The sequence below is a fragment of the Vitis vinifera genome, chromosome 7 (genome assembly GCF_030704535.1).
Source record: "Vitis vinifera cultivar Pinot Noir 40024 chromosome 7, ASM3070453v1".
NCBI classification, from domain to species: domain Eukaryota; kingdom Viridiplantae; phylum Streptophyta; class Magnoliopsida; order Vitales; family Vitaceae; genus Vitis; species Vitis vinifera.
In genome coordinates this window covers 21,620,970-21,640,828 of record NC_081811.1, presented here as the reverse complement: position 1 = coordinate 21,640,828, position 19,859 = coordinate 21,620,970, and the positions used below count along the sequence as shown (strand labels likewise).

The 19,859-nt window shown below is 35.4% G+C and overlaps 1 protein-coding gene across 5 annotated transcripts; it reads left to right on the top strand.

The window, feature by feature from the left end:
* The first annotated feature begins 916 nt into the window (after nt 1-916).
* LOC109121394 (uncharacterized protein At2g24330) lies at nt 917-16,724 on the top strand. 5 transcript variants are annotated; one of them, XM_059738373.1, is made up of 7 exons: nt 941-1,240; nt 1,344-1,415; nt 2,127-2,407; nt 3,472-3,616; nt 14,804-14,913; nt 15,569-15,989; nt 16,219-16,724. In XM_059738373.1, the coding sequence occupies exons 3-7, from the start codon at nt 2,135-2,137 to the stop codon at nt 16,476-16,478; spliced, it is 1,209 nt and encodes a 402-aa protein (XP_059594356.1). In that variant the 5' UTR covers nt 941-1,240; nt 1,344-1,415; nt 2,127-2,134; the 3' UTR covers nt 16,479-16,724. The 5 variants fall into 5 exon arrangements, with proteins under 5 accessions (XP_059594358.1, XP_059594356.1, XP_059594355.1 ...); XM_059738374.1 differs by having other exon boundaries at nt 974-1,240; nt 2,121-2,407; XM_059738375.1 differs by lacking the exon at nt 1,344-1,415 and having other exon boundaries at nt 917-1,240; nt 2,121-2,407.
* Nucleotides 16,725-19,859: the final 3,135 nt, after the last annotated feature.

Here is a 19,859-nt window from a genome sequence, read left to right as displayed (position 1 = left end):
AGTTTAAAACCAAACTTTTTTCACTCAAACATCTTTATGATTTCTTTTAAAGCTAACCTTGAAATGAAAAGGCACCAATTCATCTTTCAATTAATATCAATTGTGAAGTGAAAACCCATCCCAGTGAACGACCCTAGAGCCACTATGCTATGCTAGCTAAGGCTATCCTAGTACATGGTGTAATAGGTTATAAATTTTGTTGATTACTCCCTTGTGAGGACCACAATTAAGGGACACCAGTTGGATACGTATCAAATGACACCACTGTCAGGGACCATTGAGAGGACATGAATCAACTGAGACACCAATTGGGAACGAATCAATCACTCCCATTAACCAAGTCATATTCAAGAAATTTAGCATTTTTTGATTCCACAATCCTAGTGCTGTGAGATAGACAGTAAAATCTGTACCCCTTAGACTTTTCCGCATATCTATGTAAAATATTTATATAATCACATAAATTAATCATACATGATTAAAAGATACTAACAATAGGAAATCACTATAAAGAACATACATGTTTAAGCTATCATAAAAAACCGTGATTGATTATTGCAACCAAGTCTTCCTCTCTATGATTTTGATAACAATTATGGTGCCTCAATGAGAAAACAGAAAACCCTTTTTTTATCTAGATTAGAGAGGAGACTTAACATAACTCAAATTGGGTTCTCATTAGGCCCTCCCATAATAGGCTTCAATAAGACTCATAGCCTACACTTGCCACTCAACTGAGCTTCTACTCAAAAGATGCAAAACCCAATCCAAAATGTGATCATTAGTTAATTGGGCTCATTATATAATAGACTATCCATTAACCCTTTCTTGCAAATACAAATTATTCAATTAATGTTAACCCATATAAAATTTTTTCCAACATTATATATATATATATATATATATATATATATATATATACTTAAAAAATCCCCGAATTGGTAGGAATTTTCAATAGGTAATCGTGGTGGGAGCGGGACCCTTTGGTGTAGGAGCGGGCCGGGCCGAGTCAGTGGTTGGTTTTCTGGGCATGTGAATATCGGCATTGAAACCCAAACGGCCTTTATGGTTTGTGCTGATTGGGAACGTTGCAGATCTTTGAAATGAATGAGAGTATAGGGCTTTGCAGAAGAAGACGACGCTTCCTCTTTCTCATGTGTCTCTGACGAGGCCTTAGGGCTTTGTAAGAAGGCTTCAACAAATTTGTCATTTGCTCTCCAGCTCTTTAAATCCCCCACAGGTATGTCTTTCTATGCCTGGATCAACCATCTTTGATCTGATATTGGACTTTCTTCACCTTTTCAATTTTGGAGTGAAGAATTGAATTGAATTAAATGAATTAGGTCATTGAAAAAATATTTGCTGCTAGTGGGTCTCGCATGAGGAAGAATGTTTAATTCACCTATGTTTGAATTGTAAGTCCTGTGGATGATCTACGTGAATGGGTTTTAATTTTTTTTTGGCTTGGTTTCTTGTTTCGGATCTGTTCTCATTCAATTCCTTCCAACCTTTGGAATGTATATATCTTCTTCTGATTTTGTTGTTTAGAGAAGTATGAGACACTATATAGCAGTTGGAACTATTTTCATCTGAGTTGATTGTGTAGTGGCCAACCCAATTGCCTAAGCCTATGTTAGGTCCCCGGAAAATTTGAGGAAAAAGCCAGAGAAAGAAAATACAAAGAAAAGGTGGAAGAAAAAGTGAAGGAAAATAAGCACAGCGTAAACCTTGAGCTTTTTACCAAAAAGCAAAGCCTCTTAGATCTGTTTGTGCTAAATTAATCTGATAATGAATAAGATGAATGGTCTATTGAGTTTTAATTACAGGGTTTAAGATTCTAATTCTTGTCCCACATGGGGGCTTTTGAGTTCCTTGCGCACAGGAGGAGAAATGATGATTCGTTGTACTAAACGGATAAGAGGATTCATTTCTATTGTATACACAACTTTAGGAGGGAACAAAAGTATGATTTATGTACACTGCAGAAAATTTGTCCGTTCACAAGGCTTACAATTCACAAAAAAAAAATAAAAATGATTTTCTTAATTTTGATCTTGTACCCATTTCTGAAACATGATAGTGCACTTTCTCTGCAATTTTCATGCTGATTATTACTCAAGCTATAGGAAACCAAATGGCCGAGGATACTAGCAAGGACCAAGGCGTTGAGCCAAGTTTGTCTGCCCCAACTTTTGAAAAGAAAGACACTGAGATCGAAAAGAAGAAGCAGAAAGGAATTATATCTCGCATTTGGAATAGTCTCTTTAGAATGCATGGCGATGATTTTGAGAAAAGGTTGCAACACATTTCTAAGGAAGAAGCTTCCGTTCTAGCTAGAATGAAGAAAAGAACTCAAAGTTGGAGGAGGATGATGAGGCACCTCATTGTATTATCTTTCATTATGGAGGTAAGCTTGGTATTTTCTTTTTGGCTACAAAATGGTGGCAAAAAATATGTTGCTAGAAATTTCAAGTATTAATGCTTCTGTTATATCATTAAATGGTTATGCTCTTGTAGTTCGTTTCTTTGCTGTGGTAAATGGGAAACTCTTTGTTGTGGATCAGACTTGATCTATACTATTCCTATACCTCCTGTTAATTGCAAATCATTGAATTTTTATGGAGAGAATACCTGAAGATAAACTTGCCAAAGTAATAAGAATTTATTTAGTTTGCTTCTGCATAATCATTGAAAATCAAGAAGCCTATGAAAAAAAAGATATTGAACATCATTTATGACCAAATTATAGTTCCATGTGGTTTGAAGAACTTCTTAGAAAGGGATAGTAACAACTAACAACTGACTAAATATGAGCATTCCTTTTATTAGAACTCCCACCTTTTTATGAAAGTTATTGGATAGAGAGGTTTCAGAGTTGTACTTACTCCTTTCACTTGAGGGTGGTTTTTTGTTGGTTTGAAAGAGAGTATTTTCCCCTCTGTTGGCTAAGATCAATGATACCTGCTCATTCAAGACGTGTACAAGTAATGTATAAATCATAAGATTCAATCTAGAAGGCTGAAGACAACTCTTTTGATGCATCTGTCCTCTTCTATAAGAATGAAAAAACTTTTCATTCTTTTTCTATGGTTCCCTAAGAACATTTCTTCAAGGTGGTGTAAATTATTTTGTGTGATGGGGTTGAGTTGGGACATACTATTGTGAATAGAGTTTTTCCTACTTGCACTTTTAGACTTTTAGTTTGATGTTTTGTTTCTTAAGGAATCATACAGTTGAGGACTATTGTTTTATGCTGCATGCATGGTAACCATTATAAGGGGAAAAATGAGAGTTCTTTGTTTATTTTATGCTTTAATATTGATTTCTTGGAGCAGTAGCTGATCCTTGATGGAGGTTCAAATTGGATGTTTGGGTTAATCAAGCATGCCTTTGAACACCCACTTATCTCTAACTTGATGCAAGCTATATCTAATGTTTGCGGCTTACCCTTGAGTTAACTTCAATTTAAAGGTTATTGCAGTGGGTTATGCTATCATGACAACAAGATCTTTGGATCTAAATTGGAAGATGAGGGCATTTCGTGTTTTGCCTATGTTCCTTTTGCCCGGTTTGTCTTCTGTCGCTTATTCAGCACTTGTAAGCTTCACAAGGATGTGTAAGTATCACAATCTTAACATTTTTTTTTTTTTTAATTTTCAAGTTATTTTTTCTTATTGCTTTTTAATGTGTTGACTCCTAATCTGTTTTTAGGGGCATGCATATTTGCCCATCTTGCTTTTGGTTTTTACTTGCATTGCTGGCTACGTTGTATATTTTTTTTGATTGGAAACGCCACAAAGATATATTGATAGAAAAAAGAAGTACAAGAAGAAGGATGAGAAATCCTCCCACCAAAGACAACTAAATTACAGGAAAATACACATAAAACAAACGAACTCCCACTAAGGACCAATCCCTATGGAGTACACACCGCTATCCAATCCAGTTGAATCACATTAAGGGGAGTCCCCTTAAATGCCTTGGAACAGAAAGCCCAAAGGCTATGTTGTATATTCTACACACTATAGGTGCAAAAATAATAATATTGAAGACCAATCTACACCTTCCACAGGGCACCGAGATCAGAAGTGATCTCCAGCTTTACTCAGGAAAGACCATAGGATTTTGTCAGCAGAACATTGGAATACTGTAATTTCATTCCATCTAAAAGGGATTTTGTCCTTAAACAGTAAAACAGTGAAACTCAATAAGAGAACCATGTAATTTTATTTAAAACTGAAAAAAGATATTCCCAGCATCTCCAATATATGTGCATGACTAAGGAACACTTGACTAGAAAAAAATAGTGAAGTCAGTTAATAGCATTTCAAAGACAATTTAACAACCATTCTTAACCATAGAATATGAATACTAAAACCTGTTGGTTTTTTTTCCACTTTATGGGGTTTGTCAATAATTGAGATATGTGATTGAAATGTAATATTCCAGTAATTAAAATCATTGAATTTGCAGCATCAGATGCCATCCAACTATATTCTACCTAAATTCTCTAGCTTAACTTTCAAAACCCTAAAAATGTGGACAGATTTGAATATACCTTGATGGGATTTAATGTTGTAAATTTAATATTTAAGTAATTGGGAACACCACATTGTTATTATATGGATAGTTCGTTATTGGACTTTAAAAGGATTAGCAATAGAGCAACAGTGGAGAGAGAAAAATACAACCGCCATTGCAGTAAGTGAATCCTTAGTGGTTACTGCCACAGCTTGTAGATGTGCCTCAAGTAGTTGCTACAAAAGCACTTAGGCTCAACTTGAGGCAAACTTTCCAAAGGAGCAAAGTTACTTTGTGGCAAATTTTGTAGATTAGAAGAGAGCTTAACCTGGATTCCGGTTATCAATAGTGCGTTTTAAGAGGAAAAGAAAGAAGAGGAAGGGACTTGATTGGAAGTACTTTGTCAAGCATGCCAATCTATTACATATTTTTGTTTGTAAACCCTAGAAGGTTATATTGAGGTTAGAAAAGATTCAAAGGGACATGCTTTGGGAAGGTGGGACTTTGGAGAAAAAGCCTCATTTGGTTAATTGGTCGATTGTTTGCATAGATAAGAGAAAAGAGGGATTATGGATGTTTTAGTGGATTAGTATGTTACTTCCTAAATTGGTAGTAGTCACTAGTACCTTGTTTGATCTAGAAAAATCATCCTACTTCTGACAATACTTGGATCACTGATGAGGAGTTCCCTTGATTTGATCCTAATCTTCTAAAGCAATCCATGCAGAGTTGAGTTCTTTTCAGTTGAGGAGAATCGATAAAGATAAAGAAATTAAACTATGCACTTATATCAGGCATAAAGATAGGGAGTGATAGATGTTGTAATGTATTATTTTCTTTAGGATTATTTTGTTATTTATAATTTATTTTACGTCATTATCTGTTAGGTCATTATCCAAGAAATGCTACTAAGATTGACCTCTGATCATTGTCTGATAGTCTAGACATCAATCCTTTTAAGTGGGGACCCACTTAGTTTAGATTTGAAAATATGTGGTTGCATTATATAGATTTCAAGGAAAGATTTGGTTTTTGGTGGAATGAGTGTTGTAGGTTGGGAGGGTCATAAATTCATGAAGAAGTTATAGTTTGTTAAATCAAAGATGAAAGAATAGAACAAGATGTCTTTTGGAGATTTAAAGGAGACAAAAATATTTTCACAGACATTGTTAGCTTTGATGTCAAGGAATATGACTCTGGAACTTTCAGCATTGAGGGCCTTAAGGAAAGGGGAATTGGAAGACTGTTGTCAAAGGAAGAGGTGTTTTGAAGGCAAAAAGCTAGAGTCAAATGGATAAAAGAAGGGGACTATAACACTAAGTTTTATAAGGTGGCGAATGGCAAAAGGAACTTGAAATTTATAAAGTCCTTGGTGTCAGAAGAAGGGGCAATCCTAGATAATATTGAAAGCATTTCAGAGGAGACAAAGAATTTTTTGGAAAGTTATACTCTAAGCCTTTGGGTGGGTCCTAGAGAATAGAAGGACTATATTTCGGATCGGCCTTTTTTGGAAGAGGAGATTCACAATGCTATGTTTCATTTAAACAAAAAAAGGCGCATGGGTCAGATGGATACACCGTTGCATTGTATCATGAGTGTTGGGATGTGATTAAGAAAGATCTTTTAAGAGTGTTTTCAGAATTTCACAATAATGAGATAATAATCCAAAGCACCAATGCTACCTTCATTGCTCTTGTGCCAAAAAAGAGTTAATCCAATAGAATCTTAGATTTTAGACCTATTAGCTTGGTCACAAGTTTGTACAAGATCATAACTAAGGTCTTATTAGAGCATTCATGAAAAGTCCTCCATGATACCATCTTTATGTCCTAGCGGCCCTTTGTTAAGGCGAGACAAATTTTGGATGCTAATTTGATTGTTAATGAGTTAGTGGATGAGAAAAAAAGATTAGAAGCGGAATGGGTAGTCTTCAAAATTGATTTTGAAAAGGCATATGACCATGTAAATTGTGGTTTGTTGGATTATGCGCTTGGGAGAAAATGGTTCAATTATAAATGGAGGTCTTGGATGAGGGGTTGCTTGCCTTAAGCAAGTTTTGCAGTTTTAGTGAATGAAGCAGCCATAGGTTGGATTAAGGCATATATAAGGTTAAGGCAAGGAGATCCGATTTCTTTTTTTTTTTTCTTCTTTTTTACCATTATTACTAATGTTTCAAGTAGGATGTTGCTAAGGGAGAAGGGTTTATTTGAGGGGTTTCTAGCGAGTAGAAATAGGATTAGAGTGTCTCTAGTTTTTCTATGGAAGATTTGCAAACTATGAAGCTAATTTTGTTAGTTTTTAGGGGTCTATTAAGGCTTAGGATCAATCTAAACAAGAACACTCTCTCTGGCATCAACACTAGTCATGATCAAATCTCCAAGTTGGCTTTGATTCTTGGATGCATAGTGATTAGCCTTTAATATACCTAGGTCTTTCATTAGGGGGGAATCCGAAATCAACATCATTTTGGGATTTGGTGATTGATAGTCTCTAGGAGATTGGATGGTTGGGAAAAAGCTATTTTGTCATTAGGGTGTAAAATAACTCTGATTCATTCTTGTTTGTGTCACATTCCAAGTTATTTCTTATTCCTTTTCAAGATTCCTACATCTTTAGCTTCAAGGATTGAAAAAATGTAAAGAGATTTTCTATGGTTAGGGTACATGGAAGGTAAAAAGGATCATTTTATTAATTGGGATCAAGTGTGTAGGCCTAAGGAATTTGGTGGTTTAGGGTTTGGAAAGATTTCTATGAGGAATTGTGCTCTATTAGGGAAATGGCTCTAGAGGTTCCCTAAGGAAAGTTACGCCCACTTGGCATCAAATTATTTTGAGTATTTATGGGACACATCCTAATAGGCGGGACACCAATATTATAGTTAGGTGGTCACATTAGTGCCCTTGGAAGGTCATTGCACATATACTGCAATTTTGGAAGACTTGTGGTGAGGGGATTAACTGTTGTGTTCACAATTTTCAAGAGTTTATAGAGTCATCACAGTTAGAAACCTCTCCATTTCAGCTATATGTGGCAATGGCTCCTTGTTTTCTTGGAATTTATTTTTTCGTTGTAACCTAATTGATTTGGAGATTGATGATCTCAAAGAACTAATTACTTCTCTTACCCATGTACATTTATCCACATCTGTTGCAGATGCGTTAGCATGGGCACTGTCCTCTTTAGGCTTATTCTCAATAAAATCTTTCTTCCTCGCTTTGTCTACCTTTCCATCCAACCAAATTTATTTGGAAATCAAAAGTCTCATCTAAGGTCAAGGCTTTTGCTTGGTTAGTGGCACACAAGAAGATAAATACCAGTGTCATGCTTCAATTAAGAAGACCTTCCAAAGCCCTTAGTCCCGAATTAGTATATACTATGTAGGAAGAGTGGAGAGACGAGTGACCACCTATTTCTACATTGTCCATTCACTTCAAGGTTGTGGCACAAGCTTTTTATACAAGCAAGGATGGTGTGGGTTCAACCTAGGAGTTGTTGTGATATGATGACTATTTCTTATATGAGTTTTAAGAATTCCATTAGAGGCAAGACACTTTGGAGGATTGCATGTTTCACTTTGATTTGGATGGTGTGGCAAGAGAGAAATGTTACAATCTTTGAGGATAATGAGGGACATATGACACATTATGGGATTTATTTCATTTCTTTACTTCTTTGTGGGCCTTTTGTGTTGACAATTTTAAGAGCATTCCTTTAAATGCCATTCAGCTGAGTTGACTTTTGGTTTGTGTACCACTAGGGTTGAGCCACTAATGAGAGGAGCCTAACTGCTTTTTTAGGAGAGCTTTCCCTTGCACGTTCGTTTATAATATATCTTTTTGTACAAATATCCTTGTATGACAAAGGTTTTTAGTGTTTAGATCAAGTTTGTATTTTTGTTGGAAGGATTCCTCATTCCTCTCATGAACTCTTGATATGTGATTAACACATCTCTTGTTTCAGATAAACAAAAATAATAATAATAATAAAAAATAAAAAATTCTCTAATTATGTATAGACCCAATAATGTTAACTATGACAAACTTTTTTATTATTAATATTCCTAATTTCTTTGGAGTCTCTCTCTTCTACTTCTATTTTTTTTCTTTGTACTGTTCTACATCACCTAGCCTCCTCAAGTCTAGTAGCTTCTTCAATATTACCCTATGTAAAATTATCATAAAATACTAAGTAATCTTTTGCACATCCTTTAAAATCTCCATCTTCCATTCTTCTAGTTAGGCTTTCATTGTTGTCATCTATATCTTTCAATGAGACGTGGTCCATGTTATATCATGTTAATTGCATCTTTTCTTCAAGGCTTGATTGTACTTGATGTACACCAATTCATTTAAGAGTGAGCCTATTTCTCATCTTACTATGAATAATGGAACACTCTAATTACTTTTATAACCCAATTATTACAAGTTATGTTAAGACTTTCATAGCTAACTTTTGCATTTTTTTTTTTTTTTTGATAAATTTGAAGTTGATGATCCGTGTACAATTCACTAATCAACTATGGATGATTAATAATTTGCTCTTAGGCTTCCACATTCCCAATACCTCTCCTTTTCTTTTCTAATAGGTAACATCAGTTTTGTCCCTATTAGGACTTGAAGATTGGAGCCCCTATATCTCTAACCCATACCCCTTGCCACCTTGGTCAAGCTTTGAGAACCCTATATACCTCCCTTATTTGTTAATGGCTTTTAATTCTGTAGCTTACACAAAACTCAAACAACTCCTAAAGTAAAGCTTTCACCACCAATTCTTAATCAAATCCCCAACCTAGCCTCCCTGTGCCCCATGTTTTCTAACCTAAAAAGATTTGCCATTCTCATCTTGCCATAATCAAGACAAACCAAACAATGAGAAATAAGGAAGTGCTTCCTCTAATCTACATAAAAAAGGAAGTGCTTCCTCTAATCTACAGAAATAAGGAAGTGCTCCAATTGAGACGTCAAATAACCATTTTAACTGCCAGTTCAAATAAAATATCCACCTCCTATTGGAATATCACCAAAATTAAGTTCCTTAATCAACTCTATGGCCCTAACAGTTTCTGATAACCGTAGTTGCATCTCTAAAGGGTAGGGAATGACACTGAAGTCTCCTCTAATAATCAAAGGTCCTCTCATTGCTGTCCTATAGCCCCTAAGCTTTCCTAAAAGGCCCTCTCTCCTCCCAGATTAGCTTGTACAATCCTGAAAACATCCATAAAACCATTCACATGGTTATTAAACCTACAAGAAACAAAAGAATGCCCTCTCTTCCATGTCAACTATTTCAGCATTCTATAATCTGAAACACCACTAGGCCATCCATTGTCCCACTTAGGCCCCATCCTCACAGAAGAGTGTCTAAAACATGTAACCCTCTGGAATAGTCATGTAGCATCTCTTCCATCCTATGAGAATATTGAGAACAGAAGATGTCCCCCTACAACATTTGCCCTTATTCCCAATTTGTACAACCAATCCACAACCTTCAGTTCGTGGAAGAACATGTTGTCATTCTTCCAACAACTGCTATATTCCAAGCTGTTGAACATCCAGCTTAACCCCAAGAAATCAAATCTAATCCACTAGAATACCCACTTCCTCTCCACTAACCTTCCTCAAGTCTACCCTTCATAGCACCATTGTCAATTTCATATGATTTTGAGTACGCATTAACCACGTTCCCCTTTTCCTTTGCATGCCTCTGTTTAAAATTCAGATATCCACAAAAACGAGTGCACATTTACCCATATTTATAAAGCAAGAGTAACTAGGTGGTTGGTCCAAAAAAATCCTAATTATCTTTGTGATAACTTCTATAAATGTTGTCATGGATTGTGATTTTAAACATTTTCTGGATACCACAGGATTTCAAGGAGATATTTACCCTGGGTTAGATGAAAGAAAAGCTTTGAAAAACATATTTTGTCCATATGCTGCTCCATCGGAAACTTCTTGACCTAAAGCAAGGAAATAAATCCTTAGGAAAACACATGGATGGACTTCTCATATATTGATTATCTGGTGCCTGCCAAGAGACCCAACTTCTTCATTTCTGGCCTAAAGTAAAGCAAATCCTTATAAAACCATGAGGATGAAGATCTAAAATAAATATATCTGTTACCTGTTTTTAGAAAACATATCTAAAAACATTGCATTTTCAGAGAACCGTGAATTGATGGAATTCACCGTTCTCTGCTTTTGAAGAGTAACTGATGATAGGAAATGCAACTGAGAACATTCCATGGGCAAGGCTGAAGAAGGTGTTAGGTAAGGTGGTCTCGGCGGATTAAAATGCATTTGTGAGGGGAACACAGATTCTGGACGCCTCTCTCATAGCTAATGAGGTTGTTGATTATTGGCAGAAGCGGAAAGAGAAAGGGTTGGTTTGCAAACTGGATATTGAAAAGCCTATGATAGTATTAATTGGAACTTCCTCATGAAGGTTTTGCACAAGATGGGCTTTGGGTCTCGTTGGATGGAGTGGATTTGGTGGTGCATCTCAACTGCAAAATTTTCTGTTCTTGTCAATGGGGTGCCAGCAGGCTTCTTTGAATTGGAAAAGGGGTTGCGTCAAGGAGATCCCATTTCTCCTTACCTTTTTGTTTTGGGTATGGAAGTGCTGAGTGCACTTATAAGAAGGGCTGTTGATGGGGGCTTCATTTCTGGTTGCAGACTTCGAGGGAGAGGGGGGATGGAGATGAATGTGTCCCACTTGCTCTTTGCTAATGACACAATCATCTTCTGCGAAGCAAGGAAGGAGCATCTAACTCATCTTGGCTGGATTTTGGCGTGGTTTGAGGCGGCTTTTGGTCTTAGGATTAATCTGGCTAAGAGTGAATTAATTCCTGTTGGGGAGGTTGAAGATATTGAGGATATGGCTGTGGAGTTAGGGTGCAGAGTGGGGGATTTTCCTGTTAAGTATTTGGGGCTGCCCCTTGGAGCCCATCACAAGGCCTTGTCTATGTGGGATGGGGTGGAGGAAAGAATGAGGAGAAGATTAGCTCTTTGGAAAAGGCATTATTTGTCTAAGGGCGGGAGAATTACCCTCATTAAAAGTGCATTGGCCAGCATTCCCATTTACCAATTGTCCCTTTTTCGAAAGCCCAAGTTAGTGGTAAAAAGGCTTGAAAAATTACAAAGAGATTTTCTTTGGGGAAGGGAAAGCCTGGAAAGGAAAATCCACTTAATCAATTAGGAGGTGGTGTGCACTCAAAAGAAGAAGGGAGGTTTTGGCATTCGGAAGATTGTTTTATTGAACAAGGCTTTGCTGGGTAAGTGGATATGGAGATTTGCCTTTGAAAAAGATCTATTTTAGAAGAAGGTGATCGGGGTGAAGTATGGCCAAGAGGGATGTGGTTGGAGAGCTAATGAAGCTCGTGGTATTTTTGGAGTGGGGGTTTGGAAGGAGATCTTGAAGGAGGCAAGTTGGTGTTGGGATAACATTGAGTTCAAGGTGGGGAGGGGGACTAAGGTCAAGTTTTGGACTGACCATTGGTGCGGTAACGCAGCGTTGTCCTAAAATTTTCCCCAGCTTTATGCCATAGTGGTCTTTAGAAACGCAACGGTCAATGAAGTGTGGGATTCAAGCCTTGGTCAAGGAGGGTGGAATCTCAGATTGTCTAGAGATTCTAATGATTGGGAGCTAGATTTAATAGAAGAGCTGCTTCTTTTGCTAAGGGACTTTAGGATTTCTTCAGAAGAGGACTCAGTGTTATGGAAAGGAGGGGTCTTGATATTTTTCGGATTCGGGATGCTTATAAGTTGCTGGCTGCCCCCAATCCCCTCGTCTTTCCGAAAAAGAGCATTTGGGTGGATAAGGTTCCAACCAAAGTTGCTTTCTTTGCGTGGGAGGCCACTTGGGAAAAAATCCTCACGTTGGATAGGCTTAAAAAATGAGGGTGGCAGCTCCCTAATCGTTGTTATTTGTGTGGCTGTGAAGAGGAAAATGTAAATCACATTCTTTTACACTGTACAGTGGTCAGGGTCTTCTGGGAGATCGTCCTTGCCTTGTTTGGAGCTCAGTGGGTGTTCCCAAAGACAGTTAAAGAGGTGTTATTTTGTTGGAGGGGCCCTTTTGTGGGGAAAAAGAGGAAAAAGATTTGGAATTCCATCCTGTTGTGTATTTTTTGGACGGTTTGGAAGGAAAGAAATAGGTTAACTTTTAGAGGGGGTTCTTTAGCTATTCAGACACTCAAGAATACTTTTGTATGTAATTTGTGGAGTTGGGCTAGGGTGTATATGGGAGAAGAGTCCTCTTCGCTTTTAGGCTTCTTGGAGTGGTTAGCGGCTCCTTAAGGGCTAGTGAGGTTGTTCTGTTTATGCGTTTTTTGCTTTTTGGCTGCTTTGTATACTCCCTGTATGCTTTGTGGCTTTCCGCCATTTTTTAATATATTTTGTGCTCATTTATCAAAAAATAAAAAATAAAAAATAAAAAAAATTCCATGGGCAAGGCTCTGGTTTGTTTTATAGAATTTCTAACCTTGTAAATGAAGACACCAATAATTTAATAAGGTATAAATGCTCTTTGATTTTAACTTTTATAAACTGGCAATCTGACAGCCACCCTTTAATTGATCTTCTATCAATGTTAGATTGAATTTGGTTGGGACTAGGGATTAAAATATCAAGATATTTAGGCATTATATTGCTAAAATATCGTGTATCGGTGGACCTCGAAATGATATTTAGCACGGATATATTGGCGGTCAACGTGGGTCAACACAGGGTAGTCAATGCGGTCAAAGCTCCAAAATGAGCTATTTTTCTGCCATTGAGGGGACTCGAACCCTAAACAAAATATTTGGCAAGCACCTTAGCCCACCACTGGGGAAAGTTTGCCACTTGATAAATACTTTGCACCAAACATATATATATATTAAACGTTATCATATAAACAAAATATTAAAAGAATACTTTAAAGAACAAATTAATTATAATTATTTTATAACAAAAATATAAAAATTATCATGATAATTTTCTTCATAGTGTTTTTAATATCATTAATATATTAATTAAATATTTAAAAATTATACACTTATCATTATTTATTTTATATCATTCAATGCAATTGAATTAAATGTATCATAATTTTAATGTTAAATATATTTTAAAATTAGACATATTATAATCAAATATTACAATATTATTATCGAATACTATTTGATGTAATTTAATAATCAATGTACACTTATAAAATTTATATTTTTTATTGACACATACAATATTATTATCAAATATGATAAATTATATCATATATATATATTATAAGTTTTGATCAATTATAGGTCCACTAATATTTTGTGTCAAAATATCCGTTGATATAGCTTCGATATATCCATAAAATTTAAGTACTAAAATATCCGTGATTATTGATATTTTTATCCTTGGTTGGGATTTGTAAGTTTGGCGTGAAATTGTTATCAAAAATTGAAGTCCAATGTGGTCCCTCTTAAGAATTGTTTCAACCGTGTACAAGCTACTAATCTATTTTTTTTTTCCTACTTATCTTTAAAAATTGATTAAATATACTATTTGAACATACACACACACATAAATAAACTCATGAATACACACACATACATATATTTATACATGCATACACACATATATGTATAAGAAACAAGCACTTAAGATATCCATTTACATTGGAATCTAATTACATCATTTATCAAACAATTTATCTTAAAACAAAAGGTTCCTATTCCATTAACCAATCAAATCTTGTTCCATTATCGATAAAAATGGATTAAATGTATAATTGTTTATCAATTTAGTTTAAAGATTTAGATTTCAATTACTATATGTTGATCAAAATGTTTGTGAAACAGTTACTCTCAAACAAACTTCTTCTTTGGTGGTTCTGTTTTGTGTTCTTGGTTTTGAAAATTTATTTTTTAAAACAATTTTCAAAAGAGAAACAGAATTAAACATGTCCTGAACTTCTGAGGTTAAGTTTTCTCACACCTCATTATTACTCATAAGAAACCAAGTTACATGTTATTATTTAATTTGAATTATTCTTGTCATGAATATATTATTCCCCTTCTACATTTTCATGTTTCTTTACAAAGAACTTGTGCAAAAAACATATCCACCTGTCTGGAAATTAGAATGTACATGGTTTCCCATCATATGGATTCTGGTACAGAGTGTTATTCATCATCTTGATGTCATATATAAGAGTTTGATATCTCAAACTTTCAAGAATTTGGTATACTATTTGTGTTCTGGTCAAAATTAGTACAGCAATGAATTCTAATGTAATGAACATGATTGTATAGGTGACCGCAAGGACCAGAAAACTCTGGAAAGGCTTCGGGCTGAAAGGCAAGCAAAGATTGATGAGCTTAAGGAAAAGACAAATTACTATATTACTCAACAGCTCATTCAGGTGATAATCGGAAGTTAACTATATTTTCAAATTCTTTTTCCTTCTTCAATATCACTATAAATCTCTATTTTCATTTTTTTTTTTTTTTTTGAAAGAAGTTAATTTAATTGGATTTAAAGGTTGAGACTTGGGGGCATCAGCCTCGATGCATGGGGTTGGAATTTCTTTTTACCCTCCTTAATTAATTTTTTTTTTCAATTTATTGATAAGTTTTAAGTAAGAAAATTTGCTGAAATGTTTTGTATGAGGCAGAAGGTTAAAAATTCTTTTGCCTCTTGATTTGTTGCTGAAGAATGATTAGTAGTAAATGATAAATGGGAGAAGTTGCAGAAACATTTGGTTGAGGTATGATGACTTAAAAGTATTGTTTTACTTAATTATTTAGACAAAAGTAGATACTTTTTATGAGATAATTTTTTCTTTTCTTTCATAGAGAAATTAATTATATATATATATATATATTTAAATTTCTAGATTGAGAGTGAACGAATTTTTTGAGGTCTTGATACATTTTCTTTTGAGCTTAGCCTTATACTTATTCCTTTATACAATTATTTGAGCCTTCCTCATTAAGTGTGTACATGTATTTGTATGGGGCATCTGAGCAAATGCATGAGGCTATGAATTGTACTGAATCATCAGCTCTTTAATGCAGAGATATGACCCTGACCCAGCAGCAAAGGCAGCTGCAGCGACTGTCCTGGCATCAAAGTTAGGCTCAGATTCAGGCTTAAAAGTGTATGTAGGAGATGAACATCAGCTAAATGTTCCCACAGGGAAAAGCAATGATGTAGAAGTTGTACAATCTAGTGGGATGCGAAATAGAAAGCAGTTGCAGACCAGATCCAGTAACCCAGGCAGTCCTGCATTGCACCATTCTGATGAAATACCGCATAATGCTGGGGCTGAGGGTCCTGGAATTTCTGAGCATGATCAGTTGGTTGTTGAGCATCACACTCACAATGGAGCGGCCCATCATGATGGGGGATGGATTGCTCGAATTGCTGCACTACTTGTGGGGGAGGATCCAACAGAGTCTTATGCACTTATATGTGGAAACTGTCATATGCATAATGGTAAGTGGAGTGAGGACCTCATCCTTACAAAATGTATTTCTGCTTCAGGATTACTTTTGTTCATCATTACTTTTTTCCTCCATGTCCCCTACTGTTAATTTTGTTATTTGACGAGTTGAGTACCGTTACTGAAGTAGTTATGTCCTGTCTTCGTTTTTGTTAATTTTGTTATTTGAAGAGTTGAGTACCACTACTGAAGTAGTTTTGTCCTGTCTTTGTTTTTGTGCAGGACTTGCCCGGAAGGAGGATTTCCCATATGTAACTTATTACTGCCCACACTGTCATGCCCTGAATCAATCAAAGCAAGCAGAAGAGCATGCTTCTCGTTCCAATTCTCCAAGAACAGGCAGTGCTGATGGAATCAGCAATGCTCCTGGTTCTGTGAGTGATGGCACTCTCACAGGCAGCAGCCCAGTAAGAACTGCTTCTGAGATTGAGGAAGTAGTTGAGAAGGCTACTCCTGAAAATCCAGTTAAAGAGGAAGACTAGTGTGGAATCGCCAAGTCTGGTTTGGGATATTGTTTTCTTTTGTTTGCCTTTATATCATCCTGGTTTGTGAGCCATATTGAGTGTTGGAATCGCATTGAGTTTGCTTCTTGTCTGCTTCTATAACAAAAGATTGTTTGAGATTCCTTATTACAAACAAACTTCAAACTTACGGTACATGGATCAATGGTGATAATTCTTTACTTGACACAAAACATTACAAAATTAATAAGTTTAGATTGAGATTAATTATGTTCATGTTGTATTCATGTCAACCTACTTAACCCAAACACAAACACAAACACAATCAGTTTTGACCTATATTCATATAATTGTAGATTCTGTGTTTTTTTTTTTTTTAACAGGGTTTTATCAAGAACATATTAATATTTAAATTTATATTTATTTTGATTCAAAGCCTTGAACAGGTTAAATGAGTGACAATTACATTATTGGATTTCTAATGCACTAACTATTTATATTGTAGTAATTGTAGTATGGGTCAACTTTGCCAACACAGCATATCACTTGGATATATGCCTTGACTACAGCAAGATGCAAGCTATGTACCCCATAATCCGAGTGAGCAAGCATCATCGCTCAAGGTGAGTATTTGCTCCTAAACTGCCTACATAGTGGTTTATAATAAACTACACTGTTAAGGGAAATACCTACTGCCATTTGTTAGCAAGATTGTGCGAGGGGTGGTTGAAATTCCTATAGGCTTTCTTCCCAAGTTTCAAACGTGTGATGGGGAAAGAGATCCAGTACACAAACATTTGATGCACTTTCGCCGAGTCATGACTTTTTGTTCAAAGAAATGAAGCCCTTTTGTGTAGAACCTTTTCTTCTAGCCTTAAAGGCAGCATTAATATTGCTCCACAACCTACTGTCAAAATGTATCTCTTGTTTTTTTTTTTTTTTTTTTTGGGTTATGTACTTTTTAATTTTGCAGTATCTATGCTCAACTTGGTTAATGAACCCAAGTACCAATGCCCTAGTTGGTTTTAACGGGCAAGAAGTTAATGCTTAAGGATAAGTCTACTTACTAGCAAGTGTTGGTCTGACTATGGAAAGGGGAAGCTTCTATTATATGGTTGTCATTTGAACAAAAAAAATGCAGGAGCGACATATCAGGGCCTGGTTACAAAATGTTTGACAAGCTACTCTAACAAACAATGGAAACATCTATCAACAATATGTTGGTTAAGAGCCAGTTGACTCAAGATCATTGTTAGCATCTTAAAGAGAGTTTTGCTATCGAGGGTCATCTCAAGAAGCTTTGATAGATGCTTTCCATTTTTCAAGAATCTTTCCAAATTAGGAAAGGTTTGAATTGAAGAATGCAAGAGGACATTTTTTTTCAATTGAAAAAGTACCTATCAACTTCCCTCATCTTGACTTATCCTTAGGTTGGTAACAAGTTGCCTTTACACTTGCTATTTCCCAGGAACGTAGTTAACATTGTTTTAAGCAAAGAACACAAATCAGATCATCTATTGATTGCTTAAATCGCAAGGGTGCATGCATTTACAATCTTAGGGATACTAGATCTAAGGCAATTGAAGCATTTAAAACATAAATACTTTGATCTAGGGCTAAAAAACTCTACCTTGGATCTAAATGTTCCCAAATCAAATCCTATTGGTGAAATGGATCTTAGATACCAAGGGATCTTTTGCCCAATGACTCTCTTGGATCTTGGTACTAGAGAAAGGTGAGCTTCTCTCTCCTTAAGGTTGGAGGTTAGGGCTCTCTCTCTCTGAAAGACTTTTGCATAGGGTGTCTAATCTCAAACACCTAAGAGGGATTATTAAGACTTCCTTATAGGCTTAAGTGACTTAGATCCATCTTGGATTTGGGTCACTTGATCTAGTCCACTAGATCTTAATTAATTAATTAATTATATTAAGTTTCAATAAATTAATTAACCCAATCCAAAAAGATCATTCATAAGTTCCTATGAAACCTTGCATTTTATGAAAACACCTTCATTCACACATATGAATAAAAACCCATAAATCTTTGAAAATAATGTGTCATCAAAGAATGTGAACTCAAACAGGGACCATTAAGACCATAGGAAACTATTGGCTCCCTCAGAATCCAACTAAGAAGTTAACTTAATATCCTACTATAGAGGATCAACTATACTCTAATATCCTATGATATTAAATCGAAATAAAGAAACTCGGGTTTGAGATCCACATACCACTACATGCCAACTTCTAATGAATTGGTGTTTGTAACCTAATGAAGTTGATGTTATAATCCTCTTAAGATTATCTCTATGATTTTTAAGTCTTAAATCCTCCTATTATATGATCAACTAATAAACTCTACTACAACAAGAGCATGTGTCAAATTCCACTAAAAGAATTATTACAACCATAAATTTCATGATCACAAGTTCCTAGGATCACTTAATGAAACGTTTTATCTTAAACCATAAGATATCATAGTGTCTATCCTGAGAATACCTATTGTCACCTACCTTAATTAACAATGACCTAATCTATGAGGAATATATTGTTGGGATAGAGCCCTTAAAAGTAAGACATGGTGTAACAAAGATAGACTTGAGTTTCCACTAATTTATCCATTGTTTTATTTTATATTAATTCGATCATTCAGGCCTGCATCACTTGCATTATATATGACTTAGGTGCATTAAGAGTTGCGGGAAGATCTAAGTCATGGTTCTTTGCAAGATTGATAAGTTGTTCACAATTAGTTCATGAACTTAAGCAATCTACTTGAAGTTGTAGTGCATTGTCTTCTAATTTGAGGGATGATTTATCTTGGTTATTGGGATGAGTTTCCTATGGTGAGTGCACTAGTGTGTATGGTTACATATTAGACAGGACTTACGATGAATCATAACATCAGTCATTGGGTAGTCATAATTCACCAAGCTACTATACCTTATGAACTTTCAACCTTAAGAGGATATTGAGTTTCTACTAAAGTCATCAAGAGGCTTTAACCTATGTGTGAGACCTTAAGATGGTCATATATTTCCTACAGATTAGGGCACTATTGATAGAGGTTAATGGTAATATGTTGTCACGCCCCAAAACCCACTCTTAAGGACATGAAGATCATCTCACACCTCAAGCCCAAAGGCTAAAAGTGGAAACAATACAAATATTCATCTTATGATTGGAAATTATCAATTACTAAATTCTTGCTTAGAGTAGTAAAATAAATAAATTTTATAATCCCCAAGTCTCAATTTTAAAAATTAACATATCAACCAAAATGTTATTGTTCAAATAACTCCAAACTCAAATATTCAAATGAGAATTAAATTTTAACATCTAAACAATGTCCAAACTAAAGTTGCACCAAAATCCTAACAAAGAAAAAAAAAATTCCCTAACC